The 19,430-nt window shown below is 31.7% G+C and overlaps 1 protein-coding gene and 1 pseudogene across 1 annotated transcript in view; one reads left to right on the top strand and one right to left on the bottom strand.

Annotated features, from left to right (window-relative positions):
• LOC105309988 (coiled-coil domain-containing protein 170-like) overlaps nucleotides 1-19,430 on the bottom strand; it is a 30,257-nt gene that overhangs the window by 5,264 nt on the left and 5,563 nt on the right. Inside the window, exons 2-6 of the mRNA XM_023526763.1 lie at nucleotides 15,413-15,541; nucleotides 10,516-10,772; nucleotides 4,968-5,103; nucleotides 2,947-3,261; nucleotides 1,730-1,933 (exon numbers count right to left, since the gene is read on the bottom strand). Coding sequence (XP_023382531.1) covers nucleotides 1,730-1,933; nucleotides 2,947-3,261; nucleotides 4,968-5,103; nucleotides 10,516-10,772; nucleotides 15,413-15,541 — 1,041 coding nt within the window. The remainder of the gene's footprint in view (nucleotides 1-1,729; nucleotides 1,934-2,946; nucleotides 3,262-4,967; nucleotides 5,104-10,515; nucleotides 10,773-15,412; nucleotides 15,542-19,430) is intronic.
• Nucleotides 18,823-18,941, top strand: LOC111735877 (annotated as a pseudogene).

Raw genomic sequence — 19,430 nt, 5'->3', positions numbered from 1 at the left:
GATGGGAAAGAGGCTAAAACGGAATAAATGAGAGGGAACTTCCATGGCCAAAAAGAATATGTTCTGATTATATATGGAGTTTAATTAATTCAACTTTCTGCATCTTAGGTCCAAATTGTGAGTAGTGGGTAGGCAAAGGAATCTAATGGTTAACAGTATTTAAAAAAAGAAAAAAAAAAAGCTCAACCTTACTAGTAGTCAGGTAAATGTAAAAAAAAAAAAAACTTTAACCCATTTTAACCCATCTCTCTCCCCACCTCAGCACCCCACACACACACTCTAAAATAATGATCACATACAATGCTGGCTAGGATGTGAAGAGGAAACAGGCACTCATATATTGCTGTTTGGAAGGTGAATTTCTTCTGCTTTTAGAAGGTAGTATTCTGGCAATAGCTATTAAAATTTTAAATAATCATATACTGTGATACTGTAATTCCACATTTAGAACTTGATCCTATGGGAGGAGAAAGCACCAGTGTGGAAAGATGTATGTATAAACATATTTATTGTAGCATTATTTGTAGTGGCATAAAAAAAGTGGAAAAAAATTGATATTCCATCAGTAGGGAATTGGTCAAATAAAGAAGTCATATATATACTATAGAATACTATGCAGCTTTTAAAGGAATAAGTTAAATCTATATCTTTTCATTTAAGGAAGGACAATGAGGTACTTATTTTTTTACTAAGTAAGAAGAGTATAGTACCAGTTTTGTAAAAATACCACCACCCACATATATGTACTTGTATACTTCCATAACTTTGGCAATAGTTGTAGAAGATATATACATATGTATTGGTTACTGAGGTGAAATAGGCAGAAAGAGGGTTGGGGAATATTATTATTGTTTTCTTCAAACCTTTTAACATGATTTCAAGGGTTGTAGAAAGCATATGTTATTTGTATGTTCTTAAATTTTAATACAGAATTTTTAAAAAATTTGCATGGAAATATATCATCATTCACATATTCAAGAGCAGGGGTAGAAGCTAGATTCATCTTTGGGCTCTGTGGAAGACATTGCTAATACTTCATTAAGTAGTGAAAGTTTTTAAACTGAGTTTTCAATACATATTGGATGAATAAATGAATGAATGAATGAGAGACTAAATGAATGAGTGGTGAGTGAGTGAGTGAGATTACACTTTGGGCCACAGCAACTATAGAAATAGTATACATATGAGTATAACAAGAAATTCTGTGAAGAAGTAGTGAAATAAATATCTACCTCAGAATAAAAATCTCCTGAAAATAAATTATATTGCATCCTACCTATCTCTAGTCCCACTTTTAATTGACTTTTTCCTAATGGACTCAGAGAAGCAGAAGGTAAGAATCTATATAGTAATTATTGAGAAATATCACCATAGGCCCCTTCCCAATACCCACCACATCTAGCTGACACAGTGCCTGAAATTCCACCTTTAGAGAGCCAATCCTTTGAGCTCCTATTCCTCTTATGCTATTTTAAAAGTACATTAAGAAATATATTAATAAATGCCCTCATGATACATATTAAGTATGTGTACAATGAGAAATATGAGAGAGGGAGTAAGGAGAGGCTTTTTGATAAAATTATAAGGTTTACGGATTTGTAGCATATTTTCCTCCCTTCTCCAATAAAAAGTATAAATAGTATTAACAGCTTTAAAAAGTAGATAATAAAATACGATCTTTTCATATTTCTTTGTCAAAGAAATGCCTTACACTTCAGGAAATTCTTACTTTATTCCTGTCTGAATCTAATCTCCCTTGAACAAAGTCATTAATAGCGATTTTTCCTTCTAGACGTTTCAAGGGTCTTCTTTGTTCCCTATATTTTTCTTCAGTTTGGTATGATTCTTGAGCAGCAGCTTCTTCATGGTGATGATGCAGCTGCTCTAGTTGCTTAGTGAGCATCTGAATTTCCTGCTGAAGGCCTTCAGTTCTCTGTAGGGGAAAAAAATAGGTAAAACTTCCTGATGGTCCATGATTTCTATTTAATTTCAATACCGTGCAAGTTCTATATCGACACTGTAGCAACCTTAAGTTGCTGAATAGATGCCGGTTTCAAAAAAAAAAAAAATGGAAAGTTCTGATATGTAAATATAAGACATTTTAGTATTGAGAAAATTGTATAATGAATTTTAAGAAAACAGAGTGTAAAAAAATTTTGTAACTTTAAACAGACTGCTGTGTGGAGGTTTTTCTAACACACTGAATTTAAGAAATACTCATCTTTCATTTCAATTATAGGGTGAAGAATCATAAAATTTTACTAAAATGATCTGAACACGACAAGGAGATATATCCACTTAAACCTGCTGGTTCAATATTTTTGATAGACTTGACAAGTAAATTCAAACAAATAAGCTAAGCAGGGTCGGGCCTGGTTAGTACTTGGATAGGAGACCACCTAGGAAGACCAGGTGCTGTAGGCGTAAAAAAAAAAGAAAAAAACAAATAACTGATTTGATCATTTATTTTAGTGTACTGACTAAACTTTTTGGTCATGATGGAATTGCTATCTTCACCATACCACTATTTTTAGCTAGCATTTCTTGAGCTTACATTGAACTGTACTAAGCATTTATCATGTATTAACCCATTTAATCCTTAAAACTACTCTGAGATAGGAACTACACCCTCCTAAATCCTCCCTCACCCCACCACCCCCTCACGCCAAATTTTACAAATAAAACAGGCACGGAGAGTTTAAACAACCTGCCAGAGAGCACACAGCTGGCAATGACAGAGCTGGGATTTGTACAGAAGCTCGCTGCTCCCAACACACACACTATACTACCTCTGCTGTAATAATGGATATCCTTTTATTACTCTAGTAATAAAAACAACATCAAAATTAAATTTAGAGCCATAGAGTATACTAAATTGGCTATATCAAAATCCACATCTTAAAAGAAACAAATTTGAAAGAATAACTTGTCCGTCAGTACACTTACAGACTTCCAAGATTGCTCATTTGCACCAATTTCCTGAATCCTCTCTTTCACAGCTTCCTCCGTGGCTGGTATGGGGACAACGCTGTTGCTCAGAAGAATAGCCAACTGACCGAGGAATTTCTGATAGTGAGATTGTGCAGTTTTAGTTTCCCAGCCAAATGAATATGGAGGTCTGTCTAACTCATATTTTTGTTTTTCCTTATGGATTAAATCTTGTTGACATTTATCCCAAATTTTCTGCCCATCTTTTCGTCCTTCAGAGTGAAAAAAGTTGTCTCTCTCAAAGTTCTTGGCCAGGATAGCTTCACCTTTATCCTGAATATGCCAATACACATGTTAAACTTACTATTTCCCTTCTTTTGAAATATAAACACAGTCATAATATAAAACTTCAGGAAAGAGACCCTTGAAAGAAAATAAGAGTTATAAGAGTCATAAGAGAAGCAAGGGCATACTAGAAATTGCAAACTAAAACATCAAAAAGTATTGAAATAGTAGTATAGAGAAATTGTTTTGAGAACATAGAAAATGTGGCTTAGAGAAGCAGCTAACTAAATAGCCCCAGTTTATGAGGGTAAACTCTTTACAGAAAATTTTGAGCTAATAAATGTAGAAGGAATAATAGAAATTTAAAAATCAGCAAGTTGCATCTTTATAAAATAACGGACTTAAGCAAGGATCATCAAAAAAATGATAAGGTAATTAAATGAAAAGTTCGCAGAGAAATGGATATTTTCATAAAAACTTAGTTATGGTTATAGAATATCACTTAACAACTTTGAGAATGTAAAAGTATGAAGGAAAGAAGTCACGTTTCTTTCCCCCAACCTTTCCCTTATACTCCTGTAATCAATCTGCTTCCATTGTAAATAGGAGAAAATAAAAGATACTGCTTGTAATTCTCTTTCCCCTTACCTCCTGTAGGAAGATTCTACCTTTATAAATCTTAGCCTTCTTTCCACCTTCTTGCCACATTAGAGTCTGGGAGCTGAGTAAACAAGTTTAGTTTCTGGGCTTTTTGTCATACAAAACTGGGAAATAAGGGGAGAGCTAGAATTGTTGAGTAAACAAGTTTAGTTTCTGGGCTTTTTGTCATACAAAACTGGGAAATAAGGGGAGAGCTAGAATTGTTGAAGTAATGATGTGTTTGTATCACTAAAAGCCTAGAAAAAAAGGGGGCAGAATAAGAGCAATGGAAGAAAAAGTCAGAGTGGCAAGGACTCTAGTTTAGGAGAGTTTTCAGAGATATGGCAGATCAGTCAGAGAAAGTGAAAAAAATGGAAAATGTTATAGAGAGAGGCAATTAAAAATTGAAATTACTTTAAAATATTTTAAAAGCAGTCCTGAAGTTTTAAAAATGGAACCCCTCACATTAATTGGATCATGATAGACCTCATTTTATATTCAGACTATATAATAAACTGTTATAAGTCTAAGGATTTCAAAATACTTCCAATTCTTTGACGATTGTCTGCCTCCCATCCTCCTCCAACATTCTTCTATAAAATCTTCTGCTAATCCTATAAATTGCTATCCACTCCAGGTTCATTTCTTCCTTCTAAACCCAACTTATGCTGTAATTCTCAATTTCAGTGTCTAATGTAGGTGATCCAAGCAATTTAGCTTTGCAATTCCTTGCCTCAGTTTCAAATAACTTTTACCTACACCCCTCTTCAACCCTTACACCCAGATCCAAAAATGCAGATTTTGTTAGCAACAGGAAATAACCCATATCATAAATTAAAAACTTCAATATTTTACTTTCCAAGCACCACCTCTCCTCCCAGCTCTCTCTAATCTTTTTTTTTCCAAATTTTTTTTTTCAGAACTGCAGATCCTCCTTGCACTTTCTCTCCTTACCTCAGAAAGGCTTCCTTCCAGTCAACGATGAGGTACTGCTGCTGCCTTTGACCCTCCGCAAAGAGGATCAACAAACCACTCAATATTTGCCTATTATCTCCTGAAGTAACACAAGGGTAAAAATTCTGTTTCTTCAAAAATCAATTTAAATTTATTCTCACCCTCATCATGAAATTATCTGAAGTATCTTCTTGTCCTTTCATATTCATATAAGGGATGAATCCATTAGCATCTGCTAACTTTTTCTCCAAAAGGTCTGCTTTTCGCTCTGCCTTTTCTCTTTCCATCAGATGTACTCTGTGTAAGATATCAGTAGGTAACAATATCATGAAACCAACTCAATTTTAAAACGTCAATTAAAAATGATGAAAATATTCCCCATTTAAAATCTATTAAATATGTATATCAAGTAAAAATGTATTTCTTATGAAAAGAGCTGTGCAGTTACCCAACTATTTCTAAGGAGAGACTAGAAATGGCAGAGGAATGAAGAGAAAAACAATTCAGGGTTAAGTCTTGTAGTAGTTACCCTGGGGGAGGGCAATTATGAAATCATCCTTTTCAATGGGAAATTTGAGTATGAATATTTGCCTGCCACTGCTGGTAATAGTGTGATGATCGGGAGGTTTCACAGAAACACAAGTACCCGGTTTTTAATGACATTGTAATGGGCTCTTCTACTGGGATTTGATGAGGGAAAAAGGAACTAGAAATAATGATACAGCAATAGAGAATACCATATGTAAAAACTTGACTTATTATCAAATATACAAATAGCTAATTATTTGGTTCTCATTTTGATGACCAATTGCTAGGTATTGGTAGTATTTTCTACCCTGTAGCTAGGTTAAGGTTTCAGTCCATCTTCCATGATTTTTATGTCCTTTTCTGTCTAAGAACTGCACCCTACAGAATTAATGAATGTGAGTTAGGTCAAAAGAAATTATCAGAAAAATATATAAATATAATTACCTGTATTATCTAAGGAAAAATATTTTAATTCAAAAAATTGTATTAGAGACATGTAGGACACACTCAACAAGTCTAACATACCTGTAATTGTAGCCTTAGAATGAGTGTAGAGACAGAATAGTACAGAAACAATATTTGAAAAAACAATTCCCAAGAATTTTCCAAACCTGATGAAAGACATCAGTTGATAGATTCAATAAGTTTTGCAAATCCTAAGCAGGACAGATACTAAGAAAGCTACACCAAGATACATCATAGTCAAACAGCTACCAATTAAAAGCAGTCAGAGAAAAAGTACACATTACCTTCAAAGTTACAATAAGACTCATGACTGAGTTTTCAACAGAAACTATAGAAGATAATCAAATGATGTCTTTGAGTGATGAAAGAAAAATTACTGACATTCCAGAATTCTGTATGCAGTAAAAAAAATCCTTCAAAAAATGAAAATGAAATAGTTTCAGAAGGAAAAAAATGGAAAAATTGTCAGAAGAACTGCATTATAAGAAATAGTACAGGCAATTTCTCAGGATGAACGAAAACGATCCCTGGTGACTGCACAGAATTGTAGGAAGGAATGAAATGCACCAGAAAGGGTAGGTGTGTGGGTAAATAGAAATTTATACTGACAGTTAACAAAAACAATAATAATATATTATGGGATTTGTAAAATTTGAAAAGATAAAATATGTCATAACAATAGCAAAGAGCATGAGATGGCTAAATAAAGTTAAACTGTTATACAGTTTCTATTTTGGGATATCATAAAAGTATAAATCTAAAATAGAATAATAAATATACATTTTATAATCATAAACTCTAGTAAAAACTAAATGACAGTTCAAAAGATAAGAGAGGAGACAAATGGAATAATAAAAAACTGGATTAATCCAAAAGAAAATGGTGAAGGAGTAATAAAAGAACAGAGAATAGATGGGAAAAACAAACAATAAATAACAATGTGGTAGACTTAAATCCAACAATTAAGACAAGAGTATCAGATTGGGTTAAAAATACAACTAATGCTAAGCATTTTGCAAGATGTAGACTTTAAATATAAGGACACACAAACATGTAAATGAAAAAATGGAAAATAATATACCATGAGAACAGTATAATGGTATAGCTAAGTTAATACCAAAGTAGACTTTAACACAAGAAGTATATAAAAGATAAAGAAGAATATTTCATAATAATAAAAGTGAAAATTCAACAGAAAGATATAAATCCTAAATAAGAATGCAAATAGTTTCAAAATATATAAAGCAAAAGTAAACAGAAGTAAAAGTGAGAGACACAAATCTGCAATCATAATTGATTAATATAGTTAATTAATATAACAAAATAGAATTGATTATTATAAATAATCATATTTTAGCATACTTTTTTCAGTAACCAATAGAACAAAACCAAAAAGTGCTGGGCCTTTTGCTCCTAACTGTACTAACTGCAAAGAGAAAACAGCTAAAGGGGCTGGAAACCAGATATGGTCTAAGAACAATCCTTTTCCAGAGTCTGCTCCAGAGTTCACTCCATAAGAGCTGCTTCTAGTACTTCTTTTCCCCTTCAACATTAACAAATTGATGGGGCGGGGCGCGGTAAGGGAATGTATGGTATGCCATACAGCCACCTTTCCTGTTGGCACCAAGGACAAAACAAAAGCAAAAAGTCCAGAGTGACTCACTCTGCGGCTATATTCAAAATTGTGTTGAAGGGTTTGCAGTGATTGGTCAGCTGTTTGGGGGTCAAACTAGAGGCCAACTTCAGGTGGTACCTTACCACTGAGAAGATATTTACTTGGATAATGAATTATTTTTAATCAGTTCTTCACTTCAACTTTGTCAGTTTTCTTTTTTCAGACATTGCAAACCAGAAAAAAAGAAATTCCACTCTTCTTCGTGGCCTTAAATTTTAACTAATTTCTCAGTCTGAATAGAGGTTTATTTCCTTACTTAGTTTCAAGCTTCTTCATATTTTCTTTTTTAAAGTGATTTGAGAAATGCAAGACCTAGAAGAAACTTCAACCTATCAGGTGAGCCAGTATATGCTAACCAATATAGAATATAAGCAGTTTACACCAGTATTCGTATCTGAATACAATGGCTTTTCATATTGTGTAGGTTTCTTAAATATTACCAATATCAACCAAGAGCACGTGATCAAATATCTCCTCTCTATATATACAAACTAAGTAACCACAAGTCTAAGAATAACAAATGGTATAAAGGCTGAAACCACACAATCATCCCAGTAGATGAAGAAAAATCATTTGACAAAAATCTAACACGCTTTCATGATATAAACTCTCAACAAACTAGAAATAGAAGGCAATTTCCTCAATCTGATAAAGAATATCTATGAAAGATTCGTAGCTAACATCACTCTTAATGGTGAAAGACTGAAAGCTTTTCCCCTGAGATCAAGAACAAAACAAGGATGTCTGTTTCTCACCGTTTACATTCAACATTGTATGGAAGGTTTGAACCAAGGCAATTAGGCAATAAAAATAAATTAAAAGCATCCAGACTAGAGAGGAAGAAATAAATCTCTTTGCAGATGACATGGTCATATATAGATAAAACCCTAAGGAATCTACAAGAAAACTGTTAGAGCTAATAAACAAGTATAGCAATGTCTCAGGATACAAGATTGATATATGGAAGTCAATTATATTTCTATTTCCTCAAAATGATCAATTTGCAATGAAATTTTAAAAAGTTCCATTTCTAATGCATAGAAAGAATAATATATTTATAAATAAATTTAACAAAAGAAATGTAAAACTGAAAATGACAAAATATTTTTGTAATGAAAGAGGATCTAAGTAATAAAAAGATGCCCCACGTTCATGGACTGGAAGATTTAATGTTAAGATGGCAATGCTCCCCAAATTGATCTAGAAATACAACAAATTGCTATCAAAATCCCAGTTGACTTTTTTTTACAGAAATTTACAAGCAAATCTTAAAATTCATGTGGAAAAGCAAGGGACCCAGAACAGCTAAAATAATATTGAAAAAATTGGAGGACTCACACTTCAAAACTTAATACAAAGCTACAGTATTTAGGACAGTATGGTACTGGCATAGTATAGACATATAGACCAATAGAATAGAAATGAGAATCCAGTCAATTGATTTTTTTTGAAAAATTGTCAAGACAACTCAACAGGAGAAAGATAGTCTTTTCAACAAGTGATGCTGAGACAGCTAGTGGATCTTTACATGAAAAAGAATAAATCTGGATTTCTAACTCACAACATATACAAAAAAATAGTCAAAATAAACCAAAGACATAAATTTAAGTGCTAAAACTGTAACTCTTAAAAGGATACATACATGTAAATCTTCACAACCCTGGAGTAGGGAGTGGTTTCTCAGATATGACATCAAAGAAACAATGAAAAAAAACTATAAACTTCATCAAAATTTAAAAATTTGGGGCCTTTTGAGCCATACTTCTCTTGCTCATGCTCACTTCCATGTCTGGAAGTGTACTTTCTTTTCTAATAAAGCTTTTCTTTTCTACTGTATTTTGAAAAAAATAAAATAAAATAAATAAAATAAATAAGAATTGTGTACTTCAAAGAATACCAATAAGAAAATAAAAAGACAACCTAAAGATAGGAGAAAGCATTCACAAATCATGTATCTGATAAGGGTCTAGTATCCAGAATGTATAACGAACACTTATAACTCAATAGTAAAGACAATAACCCAATTTAAAAATGGGCAAAGGATCTGAATAGATATTTCTACAAAGAAAATATACAAATGGCCAATAAGCACATGAAAAGATGTTCAACATGTTTGGTTATTATGAAAGTGCAAAGTAAAATCACAATGAAATATGATTTCGTATTCACTAGAATGGCTATAATGAAAAAGATGGACAATAACATGTGTTGGTGAGAATGTGGAGAAATTGGAATCCTCACACATTGCAGGTAGGAATGTAAAATGGTGCAGCTGCCTTGGAAAGCAGCCTGGAAGTTTATCAAAGTAATCTCAAAAGGTTAAATATAGAATTACTTTATGACCCAGCAATTCTACTCCTAAGGCATATACCTAAGAGAAATAAAACATATAGTCATATAAAAACTCATACAAAAAATATTCATAGCATTATTCATAAAGTACTCCCCCCAAAAATGAACAACCCAATGTCCATCAACTGATGAACGGATAAATGAAATGTGGTATAGCTATATAATGGAATAATATTAAGCCATAAAAGAGAATGAAGTGCCAATTTATGCTATGACATGAATTAATCTTGAAAACATTGTGCTAAGTGAAAGAAGTCAGACACAGAGGCCATATATTATATAACTGCATTCATATGAAATGTCCAGAAAAAATAAGTCCATATAGAAAAAAAGTAGATTGGTAGTTGTCAGAGATAGGAAAGAGTGGAATAGGGATTAACTGTTAATGGGCATGGTTTCTTTAGGGGGTGATGAAGATTTTCAGGAATTAGATATTGCTGGTGATTGCACAGATTTGTGAATATATTAAAACTACTGAATTGTACACTTTAAAGGGTGAATTTTAATGGTATATATATGAATTATATCTCAATAAAAATGTTCTCTAAAAATATAATAATGTTGAGTCAGGTATTATGAGAAATTCTACCAGATTTAAATTCTGTGATCAATTGGGAATATAGAGTTCATATACTATTTGCAAGCTTATGACAAATGACATGTTTGCAAACAAACTAAAAATTCCCTACCTTAGACGATTTTCTAGTTCTAGAATTCTTTCAGATAGATCCCAGTTGCCTCTTTCAAGACTCTGAATATTGGTACTTTTCAAAGATTTAATTCTGGTTAGAGAAGCAATAAGTTCCTCTAGGTCTTTGATATCATCTTTCAGGGACATTATCTGGAATGACTGTTGCATGTTATTTTCTTTGTAACTTTCTAGCTCACTCTTCATTTCTTGCAATGAAGTTTCTTTTATGAAAAGTTTGTTTTGAAGATTTCTTAGCTAATGAGAAATGGAAAGTGTTATTTAAAATCATTTATAATTTTGGTTTTAGAAAATTCATGATTCTAAATCATTATGGATATTTAAATTACATATTATTGTACAATAAAACGAAGGCTTTCAAATCTTCTAACAGTATAGTCTTAGGTTAAATACATTTAAGAAATCATACCATATTGACACATATGGTTTGGAATAAGTGATTTTACTCTCATCAACATTATTTATATCTTGCTACAAGAATAAATTATACCAATAATGATTTCTATATTTCCTAGCAGAAAAGAAATACTTAATGCTTTGGCCATAGGTGTTTTATGATGTACTGTAAAGGGGAGTGTGTGCACAGGTAAGGAGCAGCCTATGTTTCTATCATTGGTTCCTGGCCTTACTTGTGCTGATCAGAGAAATGTGTGAATAGGAGAGTCAGGAGGAAGATCAAAGCTTAAATTGATTAAATACATACATATTTTTCAAGGCAAATAAAGGAAAGAAGAGGTCATAAAATGATCAAGAGAAGCAAGAGTGATAGCTTGTGAGAGGGGAAGCAAAACAGGAGAGCCACCACAGGCTGCTAGTGGAAGGAAGGAACCAAAAATGATTGGAGAGGAAGGGGGTGCAGCTGCTGTGAGGGATGTGTTTTTTTTTTTTAGTTTTGGGTAGCATTTATTTGTAATAGCCAAAAAAAATTGGAAGCAACCCAGATATATGTCAGCAAGTGAATGGTTAAACAAACTGTGGTACATATACCATGGATTCAGTAATAAAAAAGACCAAACTGTTAATATGTACAACTTGAATAAATCTCCAGGAAATTATGTTGAGTGAAAAAGCCAGTCCCAAAAGGATACATATATATAATTCTATTTATAAAGCATTTTAAAAACAGCTTTATTGAGATATAAGTAATAAATTCACCCATTTAAACTATACAGTCGCATGGTTTTTAGAATATTCATAGAGTTGTATAGCAATATTGAGATATAATTCACATACCATAAAATTTACCCTTTAAAGCAAACAATTCAGTAGTGTTTAGTATATTCACAGGTTGTACAACCATCATCATGATCTAATTCCAGAACAATTTCATTATCCCTTAAAGATAGCTTATACCCATTAGTAGTCACTCCTCATTTCCTCCATCCCTCCCAGCTCCTGGCAACCACTAATCTACTCTGTCTCTGTGGATTTGCCTACTCTAGACATTTCATATGAATGAAATCATACAATATGTTGCTTCTTGTAATTGGTTTATTTTTACTTAGCATAACGTTTTCTAGGTTCATCCACGTTATAGCATGATTCAGTACTTCATTCCTTTTTATGGCTGAATAAAGTTCTACTGTATGGATATACCACATTTGTTAGCTGCTCATTAGCTAGACACTTGGGTTGTATTCATTTTGGGGCTTTATAAATAATGCTACTATGAACATTCATTTACAAGTTTTTATGTAAATATATATTTCAATTCTCTTGTGTATCTACCTAAGAATGGGATTGCTGGGTCATATGGCAACACTGTGTTTAGCTTTTTGAGTATATAAAATTTTGAAATGACAACATTTAGGAACGGAGTTGAGATTAGTGATTGCCAGGTGCTAAGGGTGGAAAGGAAGTACGTATGGATATAAAATGGCAATGGGAAAGATCTTAGTGGTATTGAAACTAACTGTTCAATATCTTGAGTGATTGTTTAGAACTTAATACGCACAAACACACAAAGAAGCACCAAGAAAACTAGGAAAATCTGAATAAGACTGGTGAATTGTATCACATCAATGTTAATATTCAGGCTGTTATATTATACTATAGTTTTGCAACATTTGACTATTGGAAGAAACTGAGCAAAGTGTACAATGGATCTATTATTTCTTAAAACCACAAGTGAATCTATAATCATCTCAATTAAAATTAAGAATAACTGGTTCTGATATTTTTCTTTAGCTGCAAAATATATATTGTCTGGGTTAACCAACTCCAAAGCTGGCCACATCTACCAGGTTTCTACTATTTGCCTCATTACTGTGCTAAGGGGAAAAAAAAAATCTTATCTGCATAGACGTAGTCATATTGTTCTCACAAACAAAAGTCATCATGAAAAATCAAATTTAAAAGTACTGACAAACACATTAAATTTATCTTAAATTTAAGATACTAGGCCTTTTTATAAATATTATCAGTAACATTTTTTATAAGTTGTTTAATTCACTTATTATAACAGTAGCCCATTTAGCACTATACAGCTTTTAGCTAAATATCATATTGCCTAAACTAGACAACATAATCACCAATCAAATACTTGAATATTTATCCCTTCTATATCTAGCTTTTCTTAAATATAGCTCTTTTGCACCCGTTTCTCCATTATTGGGCAGAAACATATGATAATTATTTTTGTATGTCCCACAAAGAGATAAAGTTAATTATAAAAAAATAAAATAAAATGCATGCAGTGAAGAGAAAAACTGTCTCATCAAGACAATTGTGTTCCTGTGAGATCAAATAATAGTATTGGAAAAGAGAAAGATGACTCATGCTGAATGTAATCTGTTGAATCACAATTAAAAAAAAATAACTTTAACACAGGGAAACCATGTAGTAACTGTCACTAATTTTTATTAAATTCAGAAAATGCCAATACGAGCTATAGAATACTTTTAAATATATGTGATATCTAAAATCAAGTCAAAATGAGACTTTTGTAGAGTCTTTTAGCTATCTGCTTTGACATATAGATTAAAAATATAGTTACCAAATGATTTATGTACATGTATAAAACTGCTTTAAAAAAGTACTTTGAAATTCTTGAAAAAAAGTATATTTGCTTTAAACAAGGTTTAAATCCTGTGATCTTTTTTGACAAATTGGTTTAAAAGGTTTTTTATGAATTAGACATAGAAGTAAACCTTAATCTTATTCAAATTCTAAATTGTTAAAAATCCCAAACTTCTTAAGTATTAGTAGTAAATTATACTGTGGGGGAAGAACAACAATGCTACCCATAGTAAAATTTCTACAATTTTCAGGGATTAGTACCCCATTTTTCTGAAAAAAAGGACAAATTAAAAAATCACCACAATGTTATAAGATTTATTGTATCTGTGTAAATTTAACCATTTAAATTTACCTCTCTTCACCCATCTATGCTAAAAAAGGGGAAAATATGAGCATAAATAAAATTAAAATATATATACATTTACCCATATATCTATATCAATATTTATATCTGTTTAAATGAAAGTTGGAGTCAGGCTATTGACAGATGAGATAGTAGAAAAGAACCTTAATGAGGTCCTGAGCAGAAAAGAGGCCCCAAGGAATAAGGCCACTGTTATGAGTTGCGCCCCCTCAAAATTCACATGTTTAAGTTCTAACCCTGGTACTTCAAAATGTGACTGTATTTGATGATAGGGTCTTTAAAAAGGTAATTAAGTTAAAATGAGATCTTTAGGGTGAATACTAATCCAATATGATCCATGTTCTTAGAGAAGAGGAAATCTGGACGCAGTTACAGAAGGAGGACCATGTGAGAGCACAGAGCCACCTACAAGCTAAGGAAAGAGGCCTCAGAAGAAATTAACCTTTTCACCACACACACACACACACACACACACACACACACACACACACACAGAGTAATTATGTGAGGTGACAGAGGTATTAATTAACCTTATTGTGGAAATCATTTTGTAATATATACATATATTGAATAATCACAGTATATACCTCAAATTTGCACAATGTCATATGTTGATTATATGGCAATAAAGCTAGAAAAACAACATAAGAAAGAAGAAACCAAACCTGCTGAATTCTTGTCGCAGAATTCTAGCCTTGAGAACTGTGAGTAAATAAACTTTTGTTTTTTAAGCCCCCTAGTCTGTGGTACTTTGTTATAGCAGCCCTAGCAAACTAATATATCCCATAAATAGTTACTTATTCGAAGGGATTGTCAGTGTCCCAGAATGTAAGCATTTGGAACATTTTACTTGAAGGTAACCACAGAGGCAGTACAGACATAAACAGCCATTTCATAGTACCTTTAATAATGACAATGGCCTTGGGATTCCAACCATAGTTACCTATAAGACTATCTCCTGCAACAAATATCCTGAGGTACTTGGACTCAAGTAAAAAATCCTACAATCACTCTCTAGTTCATCACAGGGAATAAAAGTCAAAGCATTTCCTATAAATGTGGTTTCTTTATTTTTCATCTGTTGATATTACTCAGATGTTTTATCAAGTTTTAAATAAGAATAATGGATATTTGCTATTTGGTGCCATATTGAAAATGGAAACTCATCTTTTCCATTAAAAACGTTTAATACATGTAATTATTATTATTACATTAATTTTGAGCATGGCAGTTTATAACCAATGTTCTAAAACCCTAGCACTTGGCAGTCAACTCAAAAGCACTTAACTATGCACCATCTTCAAAGGGACTTCTCTAGCAAAAGTCAGATTTGGGTCTAAATTAGTGTTCCTCAGGGATAAGAGAATTTAATATTGAGAGAAAAGCAAAACTGAGTTGAGGAAATATTTTGAAGCCCTTATCAGAATTTTTTTCTCCCTACTTTTACAGAGGATACAATTTCCCATAGTGTTTTATTTTCAGATAATCCATATACCTCAGCTAAAAGATTCTTGTTTTTCACCAACAAACCAGCAAGGTCAGGATGGACTGGGTCAGCTGTCTTTTTATTGTACATGATTGGGTTCCTGGTGGAAACCACTTCAAGAAGTGAATCAAAACAAGCCTACAAAGAGAAATTGCAAATTAACTGGACATATACTCTACAGAGCAAAACCCACAATGTTCTAGCCCACACAAACTCAAATAAGTAGCTCTAAATAGAATGCAACTTTTAAAATATTCATTTTGAGGTGCTATCCTAACAAATGCAACAGGTCTCAGGAAAATAGCAAGTAATATGTTGACCTAAAAGGCTACTTTACATTTTTCTAATAATTCTTACCTGATAACTTATTTATAACACCAGCCATAAGTAAATGCAGAAATCTAAGTAGACAATTTCTGAGAGTATAGAAATCAAGAAGATACAAATAAAATGTTTGGGGAAATTTTAATTCACATCTAATAAAAGCTTTATAAAAACTCGAACTATTGGAAGGCCACTGATGAAAGATTTACCACTATTGTTTTATTTTTGATTACAAAGTAATGTCTATGTATTATTATCAAAAAAAGTTGATTTTTAAAAAACTTGATTTCAGTAAATCAACATCAATTTTGTTTCTTCCACACCTATATTGAGGGTAAAAATTAAAGGAGTATTTACCTGTATTACAATATTTCCCTCTATTGTCAAGAAGGTGTGCAATGTTCTAAATTGTAATTAGTATAACTTTTGGTAAGAACAAAGTTTATATGATTCAAATGAAACCAAGAAAAATGTATTAACTTAAATCTCTAAAAAGCGTATGAATGTATCACATGGTGCTTTTTTCTAAAGTTATCAGGTTTTAGAATGTTATGCCTACTAAGATGCTAGGAACAAAGACTTGCGCAAGAGCATACAAAATAACTGTTTAAGTACTTAAAGAAATAAAAAGAACTTTGAAAATATGAGTAAATCGCAAGAGACCACGAAGAATAAATATATTGGAAAAACAATCAAATAAGACTTTTGGAAATGAAAAGTGTAATAACTTTAATTTGAAAATTGAACGGACCCATTAAAAGCAGATTAGACCTACCTGAAGAATGAGTGGATTTAAAGATAAGTATGAAGGAATTATCAAGAGGACAACTGTAGAAAAAAATACATGGTAAATGTTCAAGAGAGTTTAAGGACACAGAGAATAAAATAAAAAGTCTATCACATGTCTAATTGGAGTCCAAGAAAGCCATAATTTAAAGAATGGAGTGGAGGCAAAATTGAAGAAATAATGTCTGAGAATTTTACAGAATTGTTAAAAGATACCAATCTAAGTGGTTTAGCAAATCCCAAAAAGAATAAAAAGAATTCTTTATCTACACACTCATGATGAAACTGCAGAACATTAAAAAAAAATATCTATGAAGCAGACAATACAAAGGACAGATAATTACATAGAAGTAGCATGGACTGGTGAGTGATTTCTCAATAGTAACAAAGAAGCTAGAAAACAGCAGAATGATATCTGTAATGTAACAAAAAAAATAGATCATATATCATTGATTCTAAGAGGCACAAATTTTCACATCTCTGAAATTGGAATGCATCTCATAGTTGATGTATATTGTGTATAGTTTAACACAGTTTTAAATTTCATAATGGTGCATAAAATAGTATTGTTTCTTCAAATCAGGAAATATGGTAACTGTCAAACAGAATTTTGTACTGAAAGACATGTTTTAAGATTAAGAGTAGAATAAAGACATTTTAGACAAACAAAAATTGAATTTACTACCATTAGGCCCTCATTTAAGAAAATTCTAAAAGATAAATTTCTCATAGAAAATGAACTTAAAAAGTTTGAAATACAAGAATAGGCAACAAAAATTAATCACAAATGTGGGTATATTAACTAAGCACTAATTTTAAGAATCTGATTTATAAAGTTGAAAATAAAGAATAGAGCCAAAATAAAGAACAGGACCAAAAAAAAATACATATACACTGAAGGGAGAAAAACACCTTACAGCACTTTAAAATCTTCAGATTTCTCATAACAAAGAGTTCAGTTAGCTTAGTTAAAAATAATGTTAAAATCACTAATATAACCACTAAAGCAATAGCCATATAGCATATAACTTCTAAACCAGCAGAAAAAGAAAACAATGGAATGAGAAAAAAGAAAACAAGTACAACACAACGAACCAAAAACATAATCAGTTCTTGGCATGAGAGAAGGAGGGAAAAGGAAGCAAGAAAAAATAGGACAAACAGAATACATATAATGTGATAGTAGAAATATAGTCAAATAATCGGTAATGTCAAGAAATATAAATGGACTAACTTTTCTAGTTAAAAGCAAGAATTATTATTATTATTTGAAAAAGAAAAAACTAAACATATGATATGATACATTCATAGAACAGTACAAAATAATGGAAATTATTAACAACTGTATATATATCAATACAAATCTAAGTTAAAGCAGTGAATCATAAAAGAATAAAAACAGTATAATTCCATTCATAAAACTTTTAAAACAAAATTCATATTGATTAGGGATACATACATGGGTGATATAACCAGGAAGAGAAGGAAGAGACTGACACAATTCAAAATACCTACTATTTTGAAGTTTAGTGGAAAAGGATTTAGTCAGGAAAGGGGACACAGGAAATTTGTAAGGTACTGGCAGTGTTCCATGAAACTAAGTGGTAGGTTCATAGGTATTTATTAACTAACCTGTGTGTATACATTTGATAGTTCTTTTCTATTTAGGACATTTTAAAAGATCATACGTAAAACAAAAGTATATATTTTTAAAAGATGCATTCAAACAGATTGAGATGAGATACAACGGAAGTGATGGGGAAAAAATAGACGGGCCTTGCACAAAAAGATGATCACGTACTATGAACTAAGTATGATTAACTTGAGTATGCATGAGATCTAAAACAAAAAAGTAAACTGATTAAAGTGTGATAAATGTCTTATTTAGTATATTACAATATTGCCAAGATTATAAACATCAATAATAAAAAGAAAAAATAATTATTATATCTAATTAGGCTTGTAATTTATAACAATAAGAAAAATTCAACCTAAATTTATTTTTCTAGATAAGTTCTTTTAAATACAGCTTGAAAATTTTTCTGGTTTTATAGTTTAGAATATATGGATAAAGACTCATGCTGTATAAGCTTGTATATATAAGAAGCTTATATATATAAGAAAAAATTAAAATGTATAAAACTGTAAAGCTAAAATGATAAAAATGTATAAAAACTGTGACATATTACTATAACTTGTAATGAAATTCTATGCAGCAGTTAACATGCACAGACTAAATTTTCGTGAATCAAAAAGAACTCTCACTGATATCGCAGAAATATAAAGGATCATATAAGAATGCTATGAAAGTCTACAGCCATGCTACCCTGAACAAGCCCGATTTTGTCTAATCTCGGAAGCTAAGCAGGGTTGGGTTTGGTTAGTACTTCGATGGGAGACCACCTAGGAAGACCAGGTACTATAGGTGTAAAAAATATAAAAATAAAGGATTGTAAACTGACAAGGTCCTTGAAATCTGTGAGATCAACCAAGGGTTGCCTCATGTAAAAAATAAAAATAATTTTTTTTTTAAAAGAATACTATGAAAAAGTATATAACACCAAATTTAATAAACAAATTTAATAGAAGAAATGGACCAGTACTTAGAAAAATACAACCTTCCTAGACTGAATGAAGAAGAACTGGAAAATTTAAATTGACCGATCAGCAGTATGGAAATTGAAACAATCATCGAAAGCCTACGAAAAAGTAAAAGTCCAGGACCAGATGGCTTCGCCAGTGAATTCTAACAAACATTCAAAGATTTAATACCTACTCTCAAACTCTTCCAAAAATTCGAAGAGGAGGCAATACTTCCCAACTCATTTTATGAGGCCAATATTACTCTGATACTAAAACCTGGTAAAGATAACACAAAAAAAGAAAACTACAGACCAATATCTCTCATGAACACAGA

This window comes from Pteropus vampyrus, unplaced genomic scaffold (genome assembly GCF_000151845.1).
Source record: "Pteropus vampyrus isolate Shadow unplaced genomic scaffold, Pvam_2.0 Scaffold15, whole genome shotgun sequence".
Taxonomy (NCBI): Eukaryota; Metazoa; Chordata; class Mammalia; order Chiroptera; family Pteropodidae; genus Pteropus; species Pteropus vampyrus.
The sequence above is the reverse complement of the archived record's forward strand: the minus strand, read 5'-3'. Positions and strand labels throughout refer to the sequence as shown.